Source organism: Chelonia mydas, chromosome 3 (assembly GCF_015237465.2).
Source record: "Chelonia mydas isolate rCheMyd1 chromosome 3, rCheMyd1.pri.v2, whole genome shotgun sequence".
NCBI lineage: Eukaryota > Metazoa > Chordata > Testudines > Cheloniidae > Chelonia > Chelonia mydas.
Genome location: NC_057851.1, coordinates 176,183,028 through 176,207,955, shown reverse-complemented (window position 1 = coordinate 176,207,955; position 24,928 = coordinate 176,183,028). Strand labels below are relative to the sequence as shown.

Below are 24,928 nucleotides of genomic sequence, written 5' to 3'. Positions count from 1 at the left end.
CATGGAGTATAATTCAGGACTTCAAGTGATTTCCATTGATCCTGATCCAACATTACTTAGCAGGCTTAAAATGTCAATGAGGTTAGTGGTGTTACAGAGATGTAAAACGACTATGTGCAAGAGGAAAACCAAGCCCACAAATTCTGTCCTCAGACGCATTTTAATTCATCTCTTATCCTATTTAACTGACCTGCCGGGGAAATGTAGGCAGGTAGGAGTAACGAATGTGCACTGCATACCACACACACTATTCTGCCTCCAAGACAAAGACTTTACCATGAGAGCTACCTGGATTCACTGAAATAAGTTGGTAGACCAGCTGGAAATAGTAGTGCTTCCACTTTTGATGTCTGACAATCCACTGCCTCCATATCTTTCACTCCTGGGTCTACGTCCTACAAGGTGCTGAACACACGAGCCAAGATGCATGAAAGTAAGCACACACTTAAGTACTTTGCTAGATTCAGGCCAGAGTGCTCAGCACCTTGCAGGATTGAGTCCCTGGTATCTATGTCCACATGTTAGATCCTCACATGGTAACATGCAAATCACTAATCCTGTTCCTCTGTTAGAACAAGGAATCAGTGTTGAAAGGGGCCCTAAAAACTAGCTGATGATCTATGTTAGTGAACACTTCCAAAACAAGATAGATCCAGATCTACCACTCCACTGAGCCAGGACCTGGAGGAGAGGGCAAATGGGGAAGTATTCATTAAAAAAGAAGATTTTTTCTTCAGTTTCCAAAAAAGAAACAAGGGTGTTGAAAACAAAAATGGAGGAAAGGCAAGACTTACCTGTGTAAACCTAAAGAGAATCCTGTTTGTGCTAATTAATGATCATTAATGATCTGGATGATGGGATGGATTGCACCCTCACAAATTTGCAGATGACACTAGGCTGCGGGGAGAGGTGATATGCTGGAGGGTAGGGATAGGGTCCAGAGTGACCTAGACAAATTGGAGGATTGAGCCAAAAGAAATCTGATGAGGTTCAACAAGGACAAGTGCAGAGTCCTGCACTTAAGACGGAAGAATCCCATGCACTGCTACAAACTAGGGACCGAGTGGCTAGGCAGCAGTTCTGCAGAAAAGGACCTAGGGGTTACAGTGGAGGAGAAGCTTGATATGAGTCAACAGTGTGCCCTTGTTGCCAAGAAGGCTAACGGCATTTTGGGCTGTATAAGTAGAAGCATTGCCAGCAGATCGAGGGATGTGATCATTCCCCTCTATTCGGCATTGGTGAGGCCTCATCTGGAGTACTACAAGAAGGATGTGGAAAAATTGGAAAGAATCGAGCAAAGGGCAACAAAAATGATTAGGGGACTGGAGCACATGATTTATGAGGAGAAGCTGAGGGAACTGGGATTATTCAGTCTGCAGAAGAGAAGAATGAGGGGGGATTTGATAGCTGCTTTCAACTACCTGAAAGGGGGTTCCAAAGAGGATGGATCTAGACTGTTCTCAATGGTACCAGATGACAGAATGAGGAGTAATGGTCTCAAGTTGAAGTGGGGGAGGTTTAGGTTGGATATTAGGAAAAACTATTCCACTAGGAGGGTGGTGAAGCACTGGAATGGATTACCTAGGGAGGTGGTGGAATCTCCTTCCTTAGAGGTTTTTAAGGTCAGGCTTGACAAAGCCCTGGCTGGGATGATTTAGTTGATGATTAGTCCTGCTTTGAGCAGGGGGTTGGACTAGATGACCTCCAGAGATCCCTTCCAACCATGATAGACTATGATTCTATGACCAAATTTAGAACTGAGCCCAATATTTTTAACTCTGCTCATCTGCTCCAATACTTCAATTAGCTACAGTGGCTTTGCTTTTATTTGACCCATTTTGGGCATACATTCACCTCTACATTTTTTTTTTAAACTTCAGTAGCTGCACACTAAATTCCAGCCCATTATAATTGGATCAAATGAGCTGCGTGGTGCTATTCCTAATTGAAACTCTATAGAAAGCTGTGGTCTGCAGAGCACCTGGGAGAAAGTAGAACAAAGCCTTTAATGTGCAAAGTGAAGATTTGCCAGCCATCAGCTTCACAGCTCATCAGGAGGAATTAGAAAACTATTCTGGGCCTTCTTTTTTGGACAGGTTTCTAGGAAACAAAATTTTTCCCAACTTGCATACAAAACAAAATGGTAAAGTGTTTTATGCTTTGTGACTTCATTTATTGGATGAAGCAGCCAGGGAAATTTAGAGGATATTATTATTATTATTATTATTATTATTATTATTATTATTATTATTTGAGGTAAGTAATGATTTGCAGAGGGAATGGGGTGAGAATATATTGTAGAAAACATAACATGTTGCCTTTCCTCGCTAAACATAATGGAAATAAAATATGTTCACTAAGCTTTGCATACTAATAAATTTGTTATGACTTCATCCAATTATGGCACATTTAGCAGTTTGTACTCCACAGTGAAATCTGCAATTATAATTTTTGTGACTTTATGTTCTAGACATGTTTATGGGATTGCAGTTTAGCAGCTCCTAATCCATGCTACATTTTTATATCCCATATGAAATTTGTTGCAAGTTGCATACTCACATTTGTTATTTAGAAGACAGGTGCACAGAAAGCAAAGCTGATGGTGACACACCAGGGCTAGCTAGCAGCCCTCAACTCTGCAACACATTTCTCTCAGGAGATGAAGCCCCAGTTTAAAAATAAATCTAGTTAACCAATAATTTAGCAGAATCAATATGTTTATAATAACTGTCAACTGTACATAGAGCAGGCTGTCACCATTTCCTTTTCATTTATAGAAGGTTTTATCATTCAATTTGTAGACCTTAGCATTAAAGGGTTTTTTGTTTTGGTTTTTTGTGTGGATCTCTCCTAGTTCTAGAAAGACCATGCTGTTACAGCATTTATTCAATGAGCTTTTAAAAAAAGATGTGTGCATGAGTGGAACTAAGAGCTTTGGCTTGAACTAGGCAAATTACGAACAAACATTATGTAAACATCCTCATATGGCTCAGTCAGTATACTTTAGTTGAGCTTGGTCCCTGTCCATTGTCACAGCATTCTTAAACAAACAGAAAATGAATAGCATCGTTTGATGATGATTGATCAGAAGAAATAGAAAAGCTAATGGACATAAAGCTATCAGCAAGGCTGTGTACAAACACCAATATTTCTATTCACTTCTGGGCCAGAATTAGGATAGAAATGATAACTTGTCACAAAGCTTTATTTCACTCATGCCTCCCCTACCCCCACCAGGTAAATGAGTGTGCAAGGCTCCAGGCCCATTAAGATTTGTGAGATCTGAAGCCTTGTGCCCCTGGATTAAAATAGTCTCAGAGACATGTCTGTCTGGTCTGTCAGTGACTGATGGTAAAATTTCAGCTGTAGGGCTGAGACACTGTAAATACATTTTCACTGCTATTGTTTCCTTCGGGGGGTGGGGTGGGGGGGGAGGCAAATGTTTTAACACTAGATCATAGAAGTAGAGTGGCCACCCAGGCTTGAATTTGCTAATGGGACAGTACTGCCTAATTGCATGGACCTAATTTAGCAGCTGGCTAGGGATGAGCTCAGAGCCACAAAAGAGAAGAATGTTATACAGTGTTGATCCATGATGGGCAAATGACAGAATTCCTATCCTCAAGAATTTGAAAATAAGAAGGAAATACCAGAATAAATTGCAGAAATTTATTTTCATTCTGAAGTGTACAGAAACCCTAGTCTCAATGTCTGTGTCCTGCCCATGATTTATAGCACCTTCGCAAGTAAAATGGTGTTCTGAAAAGAGCAGGAATTTTCAAGCTGATGCATTAGTCAGTTGGAAAGTACTAGTACTTTAGCCTTGGAATTTCATCTGTCTCGCCATAGACTGGTGTTCCTTAACATAACTCAGAATCCTTTGAAGGGACAGGAACTGTGACCCAGGGTGTCTTACCCCACTTTAAACCTTAGCAGACCAACCTGGCACGTACAAGTTCTTTAATGACCTAGTCTGTCATTCTATAGGGTACATATTCCCAATGACTACCCAGGAAGGAGGTGACTACAACAACAAATCACTAGGACAGGCACAGGCTACAACCTCATTCACCTTTATTGAAACTTCGCTCTATATGACTACAATGGAAAATGCACATCTACATCTGAGGCCAAATCTGGCCTCTCATTTTTGACCAGACATAAAAGTCTCCTAGGGTGAAGAAAAATAATCATTGTGTTTCCTATATAGTTGCTCTTATGCACCAAAGATGAAGTGCCCCTTTTGGTTGTGCACCTTAATATACAGGCCATTGTTCAACTTTCCTCTGTTTGCACTTAGACTGCATACAGTAGTCCCATATAAAATTTTACCCATTTTACTTCAGATAACTAAACTATGTCACTGCAAGTACTGAGATATCACCAAGATATCTAAGGTGACTGACAAGTTAAATGCAACCAATACCTAGTCCTAGTTAATAATAAGAGCTGTGACAAATACTGAACAATCAGGTACCCATTCAAAAGTGACGATAAAAGAACAACTCACACCCATCACATTCAAGGAAAAAGTTCACATTACTTCAATATGACAGCTGGATTATTTTTAAGGTTATGGGCTATAATATTCCTTTTTAAAACAAATTTATTGCGGGGTTTGTTTCTTTCAAAATTGTGGTAAATACTTTTCCTTTTGGAGAGGGAATATATTATTTAACTCCATTTGTTTTATATATATATATATATATATATACACACACACACACATATATATATATATATATACATTCACATGCATACACACAAGCACTGGAAGGTACTATTGAATCTGGTCTCAGGTCCTTACCACATTGCAAGGGTGTTCAGCTCAGGAGTACCAACAACTTGCTCCAATCTGCTAGCTTTGCAAATTGTCTCCTTTCCAATGGAAAGGATTGGTTATATTATATGTATATAAGAGAAGGCCCCTCATCCAATCTCTACCCACTGCTTAAGAAAAGATTTGACAATTCAGATTATTGTCTACAGCATGCAAATATGAAATAAAAGAAAGGAATAAAAAAGTTGACTAACCTAACCCACCTGAGCTCGGCTCACAGGGATCAATATCCTCGTCATCACTGGGACATTCAGCTGAGGCCACCAGGATGTCATCTGTGGTCTGCAAAGAAAATAAAGTCAAGTAGATTCACTTAAACTGAGCCAGCATATGGTCAGATGATCATTAGCATATCTGCCATCACTCAGATTTATGTAAAGTCCTAAATAGCTGAGCATTTCAGCCTTAATATTTTATGATACAAAGATGCTCTCCATTTGTATTACAGTGGGGCTCTGCTTTTCTATACATTCATGTCATTTTTGAAAGGATTCTGTCAGATACCAAAAGCAGGCAATTGAAAATTTCATGACAATTCTCTTCAGCCATTTTGTTCTAACAAGAAAGAGAACATAGAGGGACAAAGTACTTGCATTTAGATGTTATTCTTTTCTCTCTATGTCCAATATATAAACTATGAATATATACAGAAAAAACTGGGGGCATAAATCCCAGCCAAAACGGAGCATATTAAATTTATTGTAGTTGCAGACACAATCAGAGGTGCATCAATAGTTTTTCTGCAATAATTATACTTGCATTCTTAAGAGTAGCTACAGTACCATATCCACTGCTACAGAATATTTACAACTGCTCAGGAAAAAGACCTGACCATCATTTGCAGACAGCTGCATGAAAACATATGCTCAATGTATAGTCGTGGTCTAAAAAGCAAACAAAATGATAGGATGTATGAAGAATGGGTTAGAAAATAACACTGATAATATTAGAATCTCTTATATAAAAGGGAATTCTGTATCTAGTTCTGATAACTATATTTCAAAAAGGATACAGCAGAAACAGAATGGTTCCAAATATGGGTGACCAAAATTATTAGAGGCATTAAAGATTTCCCTAGGAAAAAACTGAATGGGGGGACTATTTAATTTGCAGAGGAGACAAATAAGAGGGTACATGATAGAGCTGTACAAAATAGTGAGTGGTACTTAGAAGAGAAATTGGGCACTCCTATTTACCTTCTTATAGTACAACAAGAAGAGGACATTCAATGAATCTGAAAGCCAACCATTTAAAAACTGATAAAGAGAAATACGTCTTTATATAGTGTACAATTACTGTGTCCAGATCTTAGTTGGATTAAGACACTAATAGATATTTATAAACCTGATGAGAACATCCACAATTACATTAGAAATAGAAGAACTAAATAAGTGGCATCTACTTAAGTCAAACACTTAGGGTATGTCTATATTGCAGTTAAAAACCCGAAATGGACACTTGCAAGCTGACGCGGGCTTTGGCTTGCAGGGCTGTTTAATAGTGGTGTAGATGTTTGGGCTCAAGCTGGACACCAGCCCAAGCCCAAACATTTACACTGCAATTAAACAGACACTTAGCTCAAGCCCTGCCAGTAGAGTGACCAGATGTCTCAATTTTATAGGGACAGTCCTATATTTGGAGCTTTGTCTTGTATAGGCGCCAATTACCTCCCCACCCCCATCCCAATTTTTCACACTTGCTGTCTGGTCACCCTACCTGCAAGTCCAAGTCAGCTGGCACGGGTGAGCTGTGGGTATCTAATTGCAGTGTAGACATACCCTTAGTGATGTTGTTAAGAAGGAACTTTCTCCATCATCAAGATAATCCATAATTGTCCATTTCAAGGTTACTTGTACCTTCCCATGAAACATTTGGTACTAGCCAAGGCTGGAGATATGATACACTACATGGACCTCAGGATGCAGCTGGAATATAGTCATTCCTATGGTCCTATATGGTACTTATCCAAACTGTGAGATGCAAAATATATTCATCAGTGTGGTATCTTACAATTAAGCACTTTTTCCAATGAATAAACGGAGGAAATCTGTTCCATGTTCAGCTTTTAAACCTATGAGGAATATTACTTTGATGCAACACTTTTATTTCTCTACAGATGTTTGGCAATGTTGTTTATTCTTCTTCTAGTTGAAGTTTTACAGCTAAGAATGTTTATTAAAATAGGCTTATTCTTTGATGTGCCTCACAAATACTAAGGAGCATATGCTTACAACATGCTCATGAGGTAGGGAAGTGCTATTATCCCCATTTTACAGGTGGAGGACTGAGGCACAGGAAGATTAAGTGACTGACCCAAAGTCATACAAGAAGTTGATGGAAGACATCATAGTCCGGTGCCTAAACCACAGAACCACCCTTCTTCAAGGAAAACCACATTGTAAATCTATGAGATTGGCAAAGAAACTGGAAGATATACGAAGAGAGAGAGAGAGACAAAAAGACACGTAACCTTTTTTTCTATACCATATAGAAAAAATTGGAACTGTAGCCAAAAGGTAGCTACAAATATCCTAATACATTCCCAGGCAAAAAACAAAACAAAACATTTACTGAGACAACTGAAGGCTGCACATTAATACCTCCTTCCATTTTTGAAAAATGGCCTAAGAAGACTCTGCAGCTGAAAACCAACCAACCATCCTTAAAAATGTGGAAATAAAAAGTTAAGCTACTGCTTTAAGAAACAAACAAAACTCAAAAAACATGGAAAATCAGCATGAGTCAATCAAACACTCTTAGCTGTGTCCACATAGTCTCATCTTTCCATCTACTTGTAACACTGAAGACATTCTCTTTGTGCAGTCTGCAGATGGCCAATTGAAAAGTTATGTCTGTGGTATGACACTTTGTCACCACTCTAGCCTTTGCTCTTTCTAGCTAAGACCCATAAGTTGCATGCCTATGAAGTTTCTATGTATTATTTTGATTCAACAATGTAACATTTGTACAAGTAGCAGGACATGGAATCTTAATGCGTAGCAGGAAGTAAGATTCTCCACTATTCTATTGGTGTAATCAGGTATTGTTAAAGAATGTCTTTCGGCATGGACTATGCATGTCTGTAAAGAAGGTCATAATCTGAGCAATTACTGTATGACTCATATGAAAGTGTGTGATGGATGGATAAAATTGTCTCTGGTTGTTCTGAGGGGAGAGCTGCAAGGGCAGAGTTAAATGTTCTTAGGTGATCTTAACTCTGCTTTTCTGTAGTTTGCAATGCACTTGAAATTATCAGAAAGAATTCTAAACTGTCAATGGGATTTTATTCCTTCTGCATCTGAAAGAATGAGGATTTTTTTCCGCATGTTTACTTACAAGGGATAAAAGTGGTTTTCTAATGTAGTTGGAACCTTATATATGAAGAGAGAACTACTGAGTGTATTTAATAGAGATCTATGAAAATTCCAGCTTTTGGCTACTTAAGGAATCCATCTATGAGCACAAAGAGGTGTTCTTGATTCTACTGTACATAAATAAATGAAGGCTCGGTTTTCTTTTAAAAAATTGTGATACAACATGCAAGCCAGCATATATGCCAAGAAAGGCCTCACTAGAACTGCTGAATATTCAAGTCAATGATATGTCTAAAACTGATTTTGTAACAATGGTGGTTTAAAAGCACTCAATCATATACCAGGATTGGACTGAAGGTGGAAGGGGCAAGATGATATGAAAATTGTTTTCTTCCATGAAAAACATTTCCAAAATATTTGCAGTTTAAATATCAATTAATTATGTGTCACAAAAACAAACAAACTAAAACCAAAACCCAAAAACCCAACGTTGTTTACAGAGAGAGGGCAAGGAAAGAGTGAAAGCTAAGTGGAGTGGCATTGACCAAAGTTAGCAATGAATGCTGTCTAAGTGCTGAAGGCATTTTTAAAATGGATTAAACATTAGCTCTAATAATATAAAATATGAAGAATATATATAAAAATAAAATATTATGAGCAAAATAATAGTCCTTTCTCTGACAAACCTCCCATTTACTTCAATACTTCAATTACTGCCTAGATAAAGGCAGTAGGATTTAGCTCTAGAGTTCTAAGACTGCTAAGAGGTCCAGATAAATAAGATCAGGGAGAGTAAAAGGTCTACGTTAAACTTACTGTAAATTGCCTTTTTCTGGTGATTTTAATGTGGACAAAGAGCATTCAAATAAATTAGTTTTCCAAAATGAATTGCACTTGTTGTTACCACCCATGATAAATGTTACCAATTAACAGGACAGCTGCACCAATCCTTTTCATTAAACAAGGATTTTAAAATCAGAGCAAAATCTCCCCTCCCCCCCCCCCCCACATTTGCAGTGAGTGTCTAACAGGATAACATAAAAGCTGGTGTTATCATAATATGAAATCGGATTAGAATGTCTCTTGGGTGAATTGCTCAATTCATTTTAACAGTGATAATCTAGTTGTAAGAGATTTTTGTTTTTAAATGGCAGGTGTACATCCTGAAAGGCTGACCCTGATTTCATTATTATTTTTTCTTTGTGCATTACCATATTTTTAGGAGAGTTCAACTTAAATGACTGTGCAATGTTTAAGACAGAATTTATTTTGTGATGTCCGGCTATTTAAAAAGTTGGACATTTGTGATGTTTAAAAAAAAGATGGTCAGAAAAGTTCATAAATATCAGACCTATATAAAAATGGGCAAAAATCACACATTGTAAAGGCTGGAAGTTGAGAAATAACACCACATTTAGGCTCTGACCCTTACCTACTCACATGAGTAGTCTCTCTGAAGTCAACATGATTGCCTACATGAGTAAGAGCTGCTTGCAACAATAAAGGTTAGAGGAATAGGCTCTTAGTCATCACAGTGGAAATACAAAATGTCACCCAGCTGCAATCTTGCTTGTGGAAGGGGATGGTATTGTTTCAAAGGAAGCTGCAGGCCAGTCTTTCCAGCTCAAATAATTTTGGCTTACTTGTGGCATTAGACACAATAACAGACTCTACAGCAGTAGATAAATATCAAGAAGTCTCATGGGATCTGGCCATTGGATACTGATGACATGAGACTCTTTTCTGGTAATACTTGGCTAACATTAGATTGCAGAAAACAACTGGGGATGAAGTAAGAATATGAAGTTATTTATACAGTGAACAGGGGGCATCAAACAGGGGAGTTTGAGAGGGAGTTTGTAGGAGTAAAAAAGACTAACAGCAGCATGGTTTGGAAAGGCTGTGTCAACAGTGCCAACATTGCTCCTGACTCCTCCAACTGCCCCTGTGTCCAGACAGAAAACCTGACTGTGGATGCCTTACCCAGGTCCTGGTGTGGATATGCAGAGACTATGGCCTGCATTACCCCATCATGGAAAGCAACACTGGGGGAAACATCAGTGTGAGAGGTGCCTACTGTAGGATTTCTCAGGAGGTAGGTAGGAGAGCTACAGGAGGGGATGGCTAGGCTGAGGAGCATCCGTGCACAGGAAGAGTTCATTGAAGACATGCATATGGAGACCTCAAAGTTTGAGGACAAAATCCAGCTGGAGAGTAGTGCAGTAAATCCAGGGGAGGAGGAAACTGCTACTTCGCAGGGAGGAACTTGGATGCTGATTACTTCTGGCAGCAGGCAGTGGTCCACCCCTGCTCCCAAACCAGGATCTGAGAACAGGAGCCATATTGGAGGATGGAACTAGAGCAGGGATCTCAAACTCAAATCACGACGAGGGCCACATGAGGACTATTACATTGGACTGAGGGCCGCATCACTGACACCTTTTCATATAAAGATAAAAAAGCCCCCGCCCCACTGCCCCCGGCCCAGCCCCCACTCCACCCCTTCCATGAGGCCCCGCCCCACCCCACCTCTTCCCAACCTTTCCCCGCCTCTATTCCAACCCTTTCCCCAAAGTCCCCACCCCAACTCCGCCCCCTCCCTGTCCCTATTCCAACCCCTTCCCCGCCTCTTCTCTGCCTCCTCCCTGAGCGCACGGCTCCCTGCTCCTCCCCCTTCCCTCTTGGAAAGCACTAAGTGCCACCAAACAGCTGTTTGGAGGCAGGAAGCGCCTGGAGGTAGGCAGAGGAGCGGGGCGGCATGCTGGGGGGCGGAGTGGGTGAGAGGAGCTTGGCAGCCACAGGAAATAACTCCACAGCCTACATGAGGCCCACAGGCTGCGTGTTTGAGACCACTGAACTAGAGGAACTTGAGGAATTATTCTGGCAGGTTCTCTGGCCTGTGTTGTACAGGTGGTAAGCCTAGATGATCACAATGGTCCCTTCTGGCCTTGGAATCTATGTGGTAATGGTTATGGATCGCATGTCACTGAAGCTGGTTGAGGGGTTGGAAAACAGGATGAGAGACAGGAACTCAGTGACTATAGACAAGAGACCACGGGAAAACATAATTTCAGATGTAGGACTGGGAATTAAACCTCTTTTAATTGTATGTCTCTCCTTTTCCCCAGTTCTTTGTTATCAGATCTGTTCACACTATCACATCATTTTTTCCCCGGGAAAGCATATTAAAATACTTTTGCATCAGTCCAATGAAAATTAGTTACAACTGATTTTTAGACATAGAGGGCTGCTTTGACTTAACAAGAAAAGAAGTATAGACAAAGAACCAAGATATAAATAACAGATTGAGAAAACCCACAAATAGATGCTGCTGTCATCTTAATTAGGTATTGCAAATACAGATTTTTCCCTAAATACACAGTCCATGTAATATCTATAGAAGAAATAATTGTTCAATGTTTACTGTGCTTTTTTTTTTAATTTACTGTTTGGACACATTACACTTCTAAGAAGTAAACTACTTCACTGAAAATTGATATATCCGATATATTTTAATTTTTTTAAAATGTGGAATAAAATAAGGCAAACCAATGGGAATACTGGCAGAAACAACAAGGTATGAAAAATCAGGAAAGAGTTCATGTGGAAAAAAAATCAAATTTCATTTTTGGGACTGGATTAACAGAGAAATTTTCTAGCCAAGACTCTGTAATTTAAATTTAATTTACTGTGTATGCAACTGAAATCTATGACTGGCTGTTGAAACAGTTGTGAAAATATGTCACATTAATCAATCCTATTCTTCAGTTGGCTTCTCCCTGGTGTTTATAACCTTCCACACAATAAGGCAGTCTGCTGAGAAAGACATAGCAGTGATCTAGCAGTAATATCAGCCCTAAATGACATCCCATTTGGAAAAGGTTCTCTACATTTGTATTTAACCTGGAATAGGTCAAACAAGTACATCTATATCAATTTAAACTAGTCTACTCCCAGATGAAAAGTCTTTTCTCATGCTCACTCTATTGGGAAGTGATGTTTCAAGACATGGATATACACAAGATAAGTGTATACACAATATTCATGATTTCTTCTATTAACGTTTACAATATTATTGTCCTGTAAGGTGAAAATAAAATAACTGAAGAAAATGTGATAAATGAAGGAGGGGGATAGCTTCCTTTTATACAGCCAGACAGTTAGCTATAAAATCCCTCTTGGTAGCTGTTCTCTACTTGCTTTACTTGTAAAGAGTTAAAAAAGCCCATAGGTAAAAAGAAGGGAATGGGCACCTGACCAAAAGAGTCAATGGGAGGGCTAGAACTTGAATTTGGGGGAAAAAAACTTTCCCTTTGTCTATTTGTTGTTGTTCTCCGGAGAGAGGAGAGGCAGAGCAGGATCCGGGCTGAACTATGATGTAGGAAGCTTTAAGCCAGGTATGAAAAACCATCAGATCATACCTAGAGATTGCTTATCTGAAACACTAGATATGTAAGTAAGTCAGGGAAAGTCTAGGAAGACGCAATTAGGGTTATTTCTTTTATTTCTTATTGGCTTGTGGACTCCTCTGTGCTAACCTCAGGTGCTTTTGTTTTGCTTGTAATCTTTAAGCTGAACCTCAAGAGAACTGTCTTGATGCTTAATTTTTGTAATAGGTTTTTTTTTTTTGATCTAGCAAAAAGCCTAAGTTCCAGATGTATTTCCTTTCTTTCTGTTTTTAATAAAATGTACCTTTTTTAAGAACAGGATTGGATTTTTGTGTCCCTAAGAGCTTTGTACATATGTTGTTTAAATAGCTGGTGGCAACAGCTGATTTCCTTTGTTTTTTCTTTCTCAGTTCTTCCCTGGAGGGGGGTGAAAGGGCTTGAGGGTACCCCACAGGAAGGAATTCCCAAGAGTGCCTTTCTGGGTTCTCAAAATGGGTTTTGTTTGCATTTGTTGGTGGCAGCATCTACCCATCGAAGGTCAGAGAGAAGCTGTAACCTTGGGAGTTTAATACAAGCCTGGAGTGGCCAGTATTAATTTTTAGAATCCTTAGTGGTGGCAGATGACAGTGGTGGCAAAAAGTAGACTGGCAAAAAGCAGAAGAGTAATCTGTTCTTATTAATAAAAAGCATCAATGTTCTAAAGTATGATGGGCAAACACTGATTTCACCAAACAAAGCTCTAAGGGCTAGACACAGGATACCATAGGAGACTGGGGGTGGTACAGCACCTTTTGAGTCCTCCTTCCCAAGTCTCGGAGCTGGCAGTTGGCAGGTTTGCTCCTCCAGAGCAATGGGAACAACATCAGGCTGGCTCCCACCTCTGTAATTATAATTGATTAGACTAGGTGGCATTTGCAAATATCCTCCTTCTCTAGCTTGTTCAAAATTCACAATGTGAATTTTTGCATGAAAGTGGCTGTTTGCATCACTGCAAATAATGTGCAGTGTCGTTCGCCTTTTCCCCTAAATGACAAAAAACATCTAAATTCCCGGGGGTATGAAATCCCATGAATAGACGAAAAATGCTACACACAATTTTTTAGTGTTTTGCTAAATGATTTTTGCAAAATGATTGATATTTTTCTTTTTACAAAATAATGTCTGCAGAATTGCATGACTTTCATTTAAACTCAGAATCTGAAGTGAATTTCTTTGAACAAAGCCTGAGAACCATCCATCTTCCCTGGGAAAACCAGAAATAAAGAGCTTAGAAACTCCAAATGTTGGGATAGTTGCAGTTTTTTTATTTGGAGAGAACATCAGGCAGCACAGTATGCTGAAGTAAGTTAAAATATTGCTGAAAGATGTAGCTAAAAGATTTTTTTAAAATCCAAATGATTTCCTAGCGGATCATGCCCCTAGATCTCAACATTTGAAAGATGTTAATTTCCTGGAGCTATAGAGAAAAATCTATATTTATTATCTCTCTTTCCGTCTCTTTTCTCCTCCTGTCCTGGAACTATGCAGGACCTGATGGCTATAAAATTAATCACTGAACTCTTTCTCTGTGGATCTCCTCATTAGGCAACTGATGAAAATTCTTCCAACTTCTTCAATATATCTTTCATTAGTCATTGTTGCTACATTGTAAGGGATAAGAATGACACATTTAACTTTCTCCTTATCACATATCATTTGTGTAGTTGTAAATTAGCTGTTTTCCCCCTCTAAAATGACTACAGTAATTTACTACAGCTGAAGTTTCTTATCACCACAGTGACAAGGAATTGTATAGTGATAATGCATGTAAGTGTAGGTATTATTTCATTTTTGTATGTGTTTGGGGAAGTTTTGCAGCCATGCCTCTTGAGCTGTGATTATCTACTGTCAGTTAAATTGGGTCAGGTCAGATTGTTATTTGGGTAGCAGATCTTAAGTGATGCCGGAGCATGTGGTGCTTGCGAATCAGTAGCAGGCACTTTATCTTCTGCATGAGAACTGGACCAATGCAGCAACATGGTTCTGGTTGCACACTGTTGGCATTACTGTCTTTTATGGTATTGTTGTTGCTGTCATCTGTTTTCCTCTGCAGTTTCAGTTGGGAAGACTATTCTTAGAATCATAGAATATTAGGGTTGGAAGAGACCTCAGGAGGTCATCTAGTCCAATCCCCTGCTCAAAGCAGGACCAACACCAGCTAAATCATCCCAGCCAAGGCTTTGTCGAGCCTGGCCTTAAAAACCTCTAAGGATGGAGATTCCACCACCTCCCTAGGTAACTCATTCCAGTGCTTCACCACCCTCCTAGTGAAATAGTTTTTCTTAATATCCAACCTAGACCTCCCCCACTGCAACTTGAGACCATTACTCCTCATTCTGTCATCTGCCACCACTGAGAAAAGCCTAGCTCCATCCTCTTTGGAACCCCCCTTCAGGTAGTTGAAGGCTGCTATCAAATCCCCCCTCACTCTTCTCTTCTGCAGACTAAATAAGCTCAGTTCCCTCAGCTTCCCATCATAAGTCGTGCCCCAGCCCCCTAATAATTTTCGTTGCCCTCCGCTGGACTCTCTCCAATTTGTCCACATCCTTTCTGTAGTGGGGGGACCAAAACTGGACACAATACTCCAGGTATGGCCTCACTAGTGCCAAATAGAGGGGAATAATCATTTTCCTCGATCTGCTGGCAATACTCCTACTAATATAGCCCAATATGCTGTTGGTCTTCTTGGCAACAAGGGCGCACTGCTGATTCATATCCAGCTTCTTGTCCACAGTAATCCCCAGGTCCTTTTCTGCAGAACTGCTGCTTAGCCAGTCCGTCCCCAGCCTGTAGCAGTGCATGGGATTCTTGCTTCCTAAGTGCAGGACTCTGCACTTGTCCTTGTTGAACCTCATCAGATTTCTTTCAGCCCAATCCTCTAATTTGTCATCACTTCCCCTCCTAAAAATTGTTATGTGTGGTCCTGCAGATACAAGATGCTTGCTGTGCGCCATGCCAGAGGTAAATCCTTATGTGCAATGGGCCAGATTGTCTCTGTCTCTCCTATTTGTGTGGTTGGAGGGAGGGAACATGCATACCTTGCCTAAAAGTCAGGGCCAACTGTAATCCTTGAGCCAGAGAGAAGAGACTGCCCCTTTCATGTGTCTATAGGGGCTGGGAGGAGGTCGTGTCATGCAGGGCCGGCTCCAGCTTTTTTGCCACCCCAAGCGGCGAAGGGAAAAAAAAAAGAAAAACCCAGTTGAGCTGCCGCCCAAGAGAAAGGGGGGGAATGAAGGGCCTGCCACCGAATTGCCGCCAAAGACCCGGACGTGCCGCCCCAATAACGGACGGAGTGCTGCCCAATTTCTGTTGGCTGCCCCAGGCACCTGCTTCCTTCGCTGGTGCCCGGAGCCGGCCCTGGTGTCATGGTGCTACTCTCCCTCTGTACTCACAAAGCTGGCTAGGGAGAGGAAGGAAGCTTGATGCACAATTCCCCAGGATACAAACACGCGCCTCCCTGAGATACAATCCCTCCCAGAGTTTCCACTGTGACAGTGCAAAGCTGAACTTGCTCAGGGTGATGTTTACAATGTGCTCAAAGCCTATGAAGTGGTTGGTGAAAATCATGATAGGACATGTTACACAAACATGAAATATCTTATATAAAGCAGACATTTATGCCAACCCTGTGCAACTCTGCGTTCATCACTGGCACCTAATAAATAACAGCTACTGGACAGCTATGGGTCTATTCTATCTAAGGTACTTATATGTCCCCCATCACTGCAGTATCTGAGCACCTTGAAATCTTCAGTGCATTTATCTTCACAACACCCCTGAAAGGTAGGGAAGTGTGAAGAATAGCTAATAGAATGCTATATAACTTTCCTTTCCACCTCACTTTTAGATCCATAGATTTCTTGTGATATTTTTGTTTTCACACATCAGGTTTGACACTGATTTCATTCTGTGATCTCAGATTCTGCTATCATGAATCATTCTGGTCAGAAGTTGAACCTTTCGTTGGTTCATCCATTCCCTACTTTGTTTCCCTGGATATACTCGGATTCGTACAAAACAACTGACAATTAATGTGCAAACCCTTAAAAGTCACTTCCGTTTTCTCTCTGGAAACCTCTTCAGAATACTGGTGTTAATTTATTTCTTCTCTGTATTACTGAATAATAAATAATAATAATAGTTGTAATAAAGTTTGATTATGCAGTTGTTTAAAATCTGCATTAAACTGAAAATATTTGAAATGCACTATGGCTGAGAAAATTTAAGTGGTCTCTCTTTAGAGCAAGACACTTTGGCTCTAAGTCTAAGAGCAATGTGCCCTGGCATTAAGTTTGCATGTTCTGGTGTCATTATATTTTTAGACTTTTCTTTCACTGAAGCAGATGTGCTGGCCTTCATTAATTCTGAACTCACACAACACAGCAGAGACTTTCACAGCCTTTTTTTTTAACCCATGGAGTAACTGCTTATTAAAGTCCAAAATTACAGCAGTGAAAGTAGAGCAATTAATTTATTTTCCTGCATTGCACATTGCAAGTCACAGGCATTGTTGAATTTTGGAAACATGAAACTCACTCAATTTGTATCCCTCTTCCAAAACCTCTCTCACTGACAGCAAGGGTTTTTTATTTTATTTTAACACTTTTAACCTGATACGTTTAGTTTTTCTTGTTTGGTTTTAATTTTGCCAGTCAGCCAAGAAAGAAAGAAAGAAAGAAAGAAAGAAAGAAAAAAGAAAGAAAGAAAGAAATGAATAATGGCAAATTGGGAGTTACATCCCAAAAATATGACTCAAGGTACTGTTCTATCCAAATTTAGGACCCAAGACGTTATAGAAAAGAATGAAGCCATTTGTTTGTTTGGAAATACATATAAAGCAGAGTGAGAATGTCCTAACTTTGAACATTGCTTCCATCTATTTTACACAATTACAGTACTTACCTATTCTACACACAATGAATATGCCTGACTCTGCTGTTGTGTCACATCAGACTATCTTCCTCCATTGAAATCAATGGAAGTTTTGTTGTTGGCTTCAATTGGAGCAGAGTGAGAGCTACCACACAAGATGGTGAGCACTGCTGGCAAAGTAATCAGCACCTTCCATTCCCATTGACCTCATAATCTTCAAGAGGAAAAGGTTTACTTAAACAATTTAAAATTTCTCAGTACAAAATAATAAATGTCGACGGGATAAAGAAATCTGTATCTGGGGATGAACAGCCTATGGATTCTACCAGCCTAAACAATCATATTGGCCTTTGGCCACATTTAGCAACACACTTAGTTGTAGTTAGAAAGATGAAAAAAAACTTTGCATGTCCCTTTTGCAGCTATTTTTATTAATGCCGTGATCAGAAAGAGAGACACAATCAGGTAATGAAAGAAACACCGTCAGTGTAGGGGGAAACAAATGATTGGTGATTCACAGGTAGTAGACAGTACTCCATCATGGAATCTGTTACAATATAGAATACTGAACACTAGCTCACCCCCACCATGTAAATGGAGGTTTTGTTTTGTTTATATCCAAGCATAATATATGTCATTGCTTACCTATAGTGTGGTGGAGCAGTACTAATATATTACTCTTCCAGAGGGGAATATGGTAGTAACAAAGATGGCAGATGGACCCCCGTCTCCTGGATCAGAATAACTAAGCTAGTCACAAGAAGGTGAACATTGTACCACTCTTTGTATCATCCCTGCTGCATAGGGAGGGAAGACAGGCAGTATTACCAGGGAGGAACCATTTTAAATCCTTCTGAAGTAATGTGCTGAATCTTTCTATCTTGTTGCTCTCCTGGCCACATCCTGTCCTCCAAGCATCACAATTCAATTTTGGGATTAAATAGGGAGTCTGTACTGCACCAACAGTCAAAAGGAAGTTGAAGCTGACATGCCAATAATTCTTAGAAATGTGAACTATCACAATCTTGAGCAGTATCAAACTCACCATTAAAAATAAGCATGCAATGTAACAGCCCATTGTTCCAGTGTGCTTTGAATTTCTGGTGTTTATAATGCAAATAATCCAAGTCTCAAAGTCAAGGATTGGTGCAAGTATTTGGAGCTTCTTTCTGAATGTGTAAAACTCCCATTAAAACTAATGAAAGTGAGACACACATGCATTGAAAGGAGAATATGTCTAAATGACTTTCAATAAGAAGTAGAATCTTCATTCAATGGCCTGCCTACTGTAGTGTTTTCACAAATGTGTTTGGATTTGTTAGTTTAAATTCATAATGGCATAAAAACAAACAAACAAAAAACCCAGCTCTACTCTCTTTTTACAAAATAATTGCATTAACTAGTCACAGTTGAAATAAACTATTGGAAAGCCAGCATGGGACCAAATTCTGCTATTGCGTGTCCAGGAGCTGCTCCTACAGACTTTACTAGGAGGTACATGTACACATTAAATGGCATCATTTGACCCCATCATTGATGGGTGTACAGGCTTGAATTTTTCTGAAAAAGAAACATTCAGTCTGAATATGAAACAGGAGGAAATAAAAACTGCAATCACCATCAGTAAATGTTTGCTTCAGTCAGCACCTTTGTACAGCGATTTCAATGGACATTATAGGTGGCACAGGTAGCAATGCCTATAGCTAGTGTTGTCAAACACTTTCTAAGACCCAGTTTATAGTTGTTTATAATTTTTCCAGACTGTAACTATTTGGGCTGAAATTGTCCATGCTGGGTGTCTCCCTGATATTGATTTTTTTTAAAAAAGGTTTTAACTAAAATGGTTCAATCATTTCTCAGAAGGAGATTTGGGAAAAATGAGTTGTTTTGCAATGTTAAGAAAATTCTTATAACTGTTTTATTGAGAAACTCTAGCACCTTTATGGTTTGGAGCAAGAACTGAAGTTTGGTAGACATCTTGGTGTCAGGGATGAGCTTTTTGCCACTTGTATGAAAATCTACCAAAATCTGGCCAAGCTATGAGCCTATAAAAAATTCAGTTTGCACATGCTCAGGAGAATACGGTTAGAGATTCTATGAGCACTTCATCCCAGGGGTGCAAGGGCTGAGCAGGATATGGCCCAAAATGTTATGGGAATGTGGATATGGCCCATAATGTTATGGGAAATTACTTTTAAAATCTGAAAAAAAGTTTAAGTAATTTTCTGAATTTTAAATCTGTTTAAAGATGATTAATATTAGGAATGCAACATGGCACATCTCTGAGGTACAATCCCCTGGCATCTATGTTGTGATGTCCTCCAAATGAATCTAGGTTAAAATAGTTAATTCAGGCAAACTCTGATGTTTCACCTTCATTATCACATTATGAGGATATGGAATTTATGCAATTACTCAGAATATGATACAGAATTTAAACCAGAACAGGCTGGGAAAATAATGCTTAATACAAAACCAAGTTTAGTAAATTCCTATTTGTATTTTGATAAAGTCTTGTGATTCTTTGGTACGATTTTACAAGATACACCCTTATAAAATCATAATAATTTCGTTGTTAAATTACAAAAATACTAAAAGGAGAACCAATCAGAGAGTAAACAACAAGAAACTGTGAAGTTGCTCATTAAAATTCAAAGACATTTAGCAAACTCTTGAGTCAAATTCAGAGGCAAGTCTAAGAAAGTCTACAGGGAGTCTTTGTTGGTGTAATTTACTCTTTCTTCTGGACCCCAGATGAGCATGCTATGTCAAGACAAATTATCACTTATCTCCAATAGCCTTATTTTCTTAGGGCTTGTCTGCATGGAAAAATTATATTAATATAAGGTAAGGTGTGCAGTTAAAGCAATATAATTATATCTGTATAACTCCCCATGTGGACACACTTTCTCTGGATTAAAGACTGGCTTTTTTCAGTTTATTTATGGTGCTTTGGAAGGGGTTTAAACTAAACCAAAAAAAGGCACTTTTAGCCTGGAATAACTATATCCACACAGGGAGAAGTGCCAGTATAACTATCACAGTTTAATTATGCTTGTATAGCTGGTAAAACTTTCTCAAATAAACAAGCCCTTACACTTAAAATGCTCTAACCTGCATCCCCACTATGACTGGAGCACTGTCATGGATGGGTATAAACTGTTCAGGAAGGACAAGCAGGGGAGGAAAGGAGGAGGAGTTACACTGTATTTAAGAGAGCGGTATGATTGCTTAGAGCTCCAGTATGAAACTGGAGAAAAGCCTGTTGAAAGTCTTTGGGTTAAGTTTAGAAGTGAGCGCAACAAGGGTGATGTTGTGGTGGGTGTCTGCTATAGACCAGGAGGATGAGGTAGACGAGGCTTTCTTCGGACAATTAACTGAAGTTTCCAGAACACAGGCCCTGGTTCTAATGGGGGACTCCAATCACCCTAACATCTGCTGGGAGAGCAATACAGCAGTGCACAGACAATCCAAGAAGTTTTTGGAGAGTGTTGGGGCCGTTCTCCTCTTGACCTGCTGCTTACAAACAGGGAAGAATTGGTAGGGTAAGTAGAATGGGGTGGCAACCTGGGCAACAATGACCATGAGATGGTTGAGTTCAGGATCCTCACAAAAGGAAGAAAGGAGAGTGGCAAAATACGGACCCTGAACTTCAGAAAAGCAGACTTTGACTCCCTTAGGAAACTGATGGGCAGGATCCCCTGGGAGGCAAATATGAGGGGGAATGGAGTCCAGGAAAGCTGACCGTATTTTGAAGAAGCCTTATTGAGGGAGCAGGAACAAACCATCCTGATGTGCAGAAAGAATAGCAAATATGGTAGGCAACCAGCTTGGCTTAACAGTGATGAAAGAACAGGTTAAGCACTATTTAGAAAAGCTGGACATGCACAAGTCATAGAATCACAGAATCATAGAATATCAGAGTTGGAAGGGACCTCTGGAGGTCATCTAGTCCAACCCCCTGCCCAGAGCAGGATCAATCCCCAACTAAATCATCCCAGCCAGGGCTTTGAAAGTCCATGGGTCCAGATCTAATGCATCCGAGGGTGCTAAGGGAATTGGCTGATGTGACTGCTGAGCCATTGGCCATTATCTTTGAAAACGTGTGGTGATTGGGAGAGGTCCCGGACAATTGGAAAAAGGCAAATATAGAGCCAATCTTTAAAAAAGGGAAGAAGGAGAACCCAGGGAACTACAGACCAGTCAGCCTCACCTCAGTCCCTGGAAAAATCATGGAGAAGGTCCTCAAGGAAACCATTTTGAAGCACTTGGAGGAGAGGAAGGTGATCAGGAACAGTCCTCATGGATTCACCAAGGGCAAGTCATGCCTGACCAACCTGATTGCCTTCTATGATGAGATGACTGGCTCTGTGGATATGGGGAAAGCGGTGGACATGATATATCTTGACTTTAGCAAAACTTTTGATATGGTCTCCCACAGTATTCTTGCCAGCAAGTTAAAAAAGTATGGATTGGATGAATGGACTATAAGGTGGCTAGAAAGCTGGCTAGATTGTCGGGCTCAATGGGTAGTGATAAATGGCTCAATGTCTAGTTGGCAGCCAGTATCAAGCGGAGTACCCCAGGGGTCAGTTCTGGGGCTGGTTTTGTTTAACATCTTTATTAATGATCTAGATGATGGGATGGATTGCACCCTCAGCAAGTTCGCAGATGACACTAAGCTGGGGTGGGGGGATAGATATGCTGGAGGGTAGGGATAGGATCCAGAGTAACCTAGACAAATTGGAGGACTGGACCAAAAGAAATCTGACGAAGTTCAACAAGGACAAGTGCAGAGTCCTGCACTTGGGATGGAAGAATCCCATGTACCGCTATAGGCTGGGAACCGACTGGCTAAGAAGCAGTTTTGCAGAAAAGGATCTGAGGATTACAGTGGATGAGAAGCTGGATATGAGTCAGCAATGTGCCCTTGTTGCCAAGAAGGCTAATGGCAAATTGGGCTGCATTAGTAGGAGCATTTCCAGCAGATTGAGGGAAGTGATTATTCCCCTCTATACGGCACTGGTGAGGCCACATATGGAGTATTGCGTCCAGTTTTGGGCCGCCGCACTACAGAAAGGATGTGGACAAATTGGAGAGAGTCCAGCGGAGGGCAACAAAAACGATCAGGGGCTGGGGCACATGACTTAAGAGGAGAAGCTGAGGGAACTGGGCTTGTTTAGTCTGCAGAAGAGAAGAATGAGGTGGGATTTGATAACAGCTTTCAACTACCTGAAGGGGGGTTCCAAAGAGTATAGAGCTCGGCTGTTCTCAATGTTGGTAGATGACAGAACAAGGAGCAATGCTCTCAAGTTGCAGTGGGGGAGGTCTAGGTTGGATATTAGGAAACGCTATTTCACCAGGAAGGTGGTGAAGCACTGGAATGAGTTACCTAAGGAGGTGGTGGAATCTGCATCCTTAGAGGCTTTTTAGGCCTGGCTTGACAAAGCCCTGACTGGGATGATTTACTTGGTGTTGGTCCTGCTTTGAGCTGGGGGTTGGACTAGATGACCTCCTGAGGTCTCTTCCCACCCTAATCTTCTATGATTCTATGATTCTATCACTTCTGTGGCAGAGCTTTCAAGGACTGCTTGACAGTGGAGATAAACATAATAGAGGTGAGGACCCACTGTTTGATAGACACTGGTTCAGACATCACCACTATTTCCAAATCATATTTCCAAAACTACTTAAAAGAGAGAGATCTGACAATGCACAATACCTGATTTGTACAACTAATGGCAGCTAATGGACTAGCCATCCCTGTCGTGGGATGCCTTAAAGCCAATGGAGAGTACATGCGTTGAATGATCTCCAGGAAATGCATCTTTATCCTAAAGGACACAGCTTCAGAAAACACTTTAATGGAGAACAGGATATCTGGAATTCTCAGGATGAATATTATGAGAGAGCTGAAAGAAGTACTACTGGTAGGACAAGGAACCCAGGAGATGAACCGTCATAGGCAACCTAAGAAGGATAATACACTGAAGTGAGTACTAGCCCAAGTGAAGAGACAGAGCTGTTTCCTGGATCTCATGGGACGAATCAGCTATGTTAAGGTGGCATGGAGGCAGAAGGTGGTTATACCCCTCCACTTCTTCTGGAGTGAGAAGATTATTGATGGACACTGCTGGGTACTAGGTGACTTTGACATGTACCAAGTGCTTGTCGAGCCAACACCTGGGCCAGTCTCCCTAATGGGCTCTTGGCTGCAAATGTACTTGCTAATGCCAGCAAAGTGCCAGTCAGGCTGTTAAACTCAAGTGAGAAGGCCATAAAGTTGTGCCCCAGGGCCATAGTGGCAGAGGTACACTGACCAGAAGGAATGATTCCCCCAGGGAGAGTGGTCCTGGAAGAAAACTGATATGAGCTGCATGTGACAAAAGTGGAAAGGGAGCACAGTTTATCTCATTGCAAGTGGCACACAACAAAGAGCTACCCATTCCAGTCCAAGTGGACCTCCAAAGGTTAACGCATACACAGGTTGGCCATTTGCAGGTGCTACTAGAGAATCATCAAGAGGTTTTTTCCAGGGATGAGCGAGACTTTGGTTACACCACCAAAGTGACATACCAAAAACCTGATAAAACAGAGACACCGGAGGATTTCACCACAAGTGTTTCAGGAGGTAAAAAGACACATCCAGGACCTTGTGACTCCAGGTATCCTTAAAGAAAGCAAAAGCCCCTGGGCATCACCCTTGGTGATTGTAAAAAAAGATGATGGTGGGATGTGATTCTGCTATGACTACAGGTAACTGAATGAGGTGATGTACAAGGATGTATACCTGCTAACCTGGGTGGAAGAGTCACTGGATACATTAGGAAGTGAAAGAGTGTTTTCAACCCACAATCTAACTTCTCGGTACTTCCAGGTTGCAGTGGAAGTACAAGACCAGGAAAAGACGGCAGTGACGACTCCGTTTAGGCTGTTTGAATGGACCCATATGCCACTTGGCTTATACAATGTGTCTGCTAGGTTCCAGAGACTAATGGCGGGGGGTGTTGGGAGACTATATTCTAGACACTTTGTTGATATATCTGGACTAGGTCATTGTATTTTCCAAAGATTTTGAGAATCATATGGAAAAATTGAACACAACAGTTGAAGGAACATGGATTGAAGCTGAAGCTGAGCAAGTGTTGCCTCCTATGTGAAAAAGTCAAATTCTTGGGCCATGGGATTTTGAAGAATGGAATCCAGGTAGATGAGAAGACCAGAGCACTGGAAAATTGGCCAGTCCCCAAGAATGCCAAGCAAGCGTGGCAGGCTTTAGATTCCATGAGCTATTATAGATGATTTGTCCCAAAATTTGCGCATATTCCTGCACCCCTATATGAACTAGTGGCCAACTAGCTCAAAGGAAGGAAAAGGACCAATGCTTTGTGTGGGATAATGCCTGACAGTTTTTGACAAATTAAGACACTGGCTAATGTCACCACCTGTGCTTGATAATCCCAACTTTAGCCTGC

The 24,928-nt window shown here is 40.5% G+C and overlaps 1 protein-coding gene across 50 annotated transcripts in view; it reads right to left on the bottom strand.

Moving 5' to 3' along the window:
- Window positions 1-24,928, bottom strand: part of NRXN1 (neurexin 1) — a 1,224,094-nt gene that overhangs the window by 22,186 nt on the left and 1,176,980 nt on the right. For 31 of the 50 annotated variants that reach the window (XM_043543816.1, XM_043543831.1, XM_043543823.1 and 28 more), the window contains one exon: window positions 5,035-5,122. In XM_043543816.1, coding sequence (XP_043399751.1) covers window positions 5,035-5,122 — 88 coding nt within the window. The remainder of the gene's footprint in view (window positions 1-5,034; window positions 5,123-24,928) is intronic. The other 19 variants (XM_043543819.1, XM_043543826.1, XM_043543840.1 and 16 more) reach the window with 1 other exon arrangement.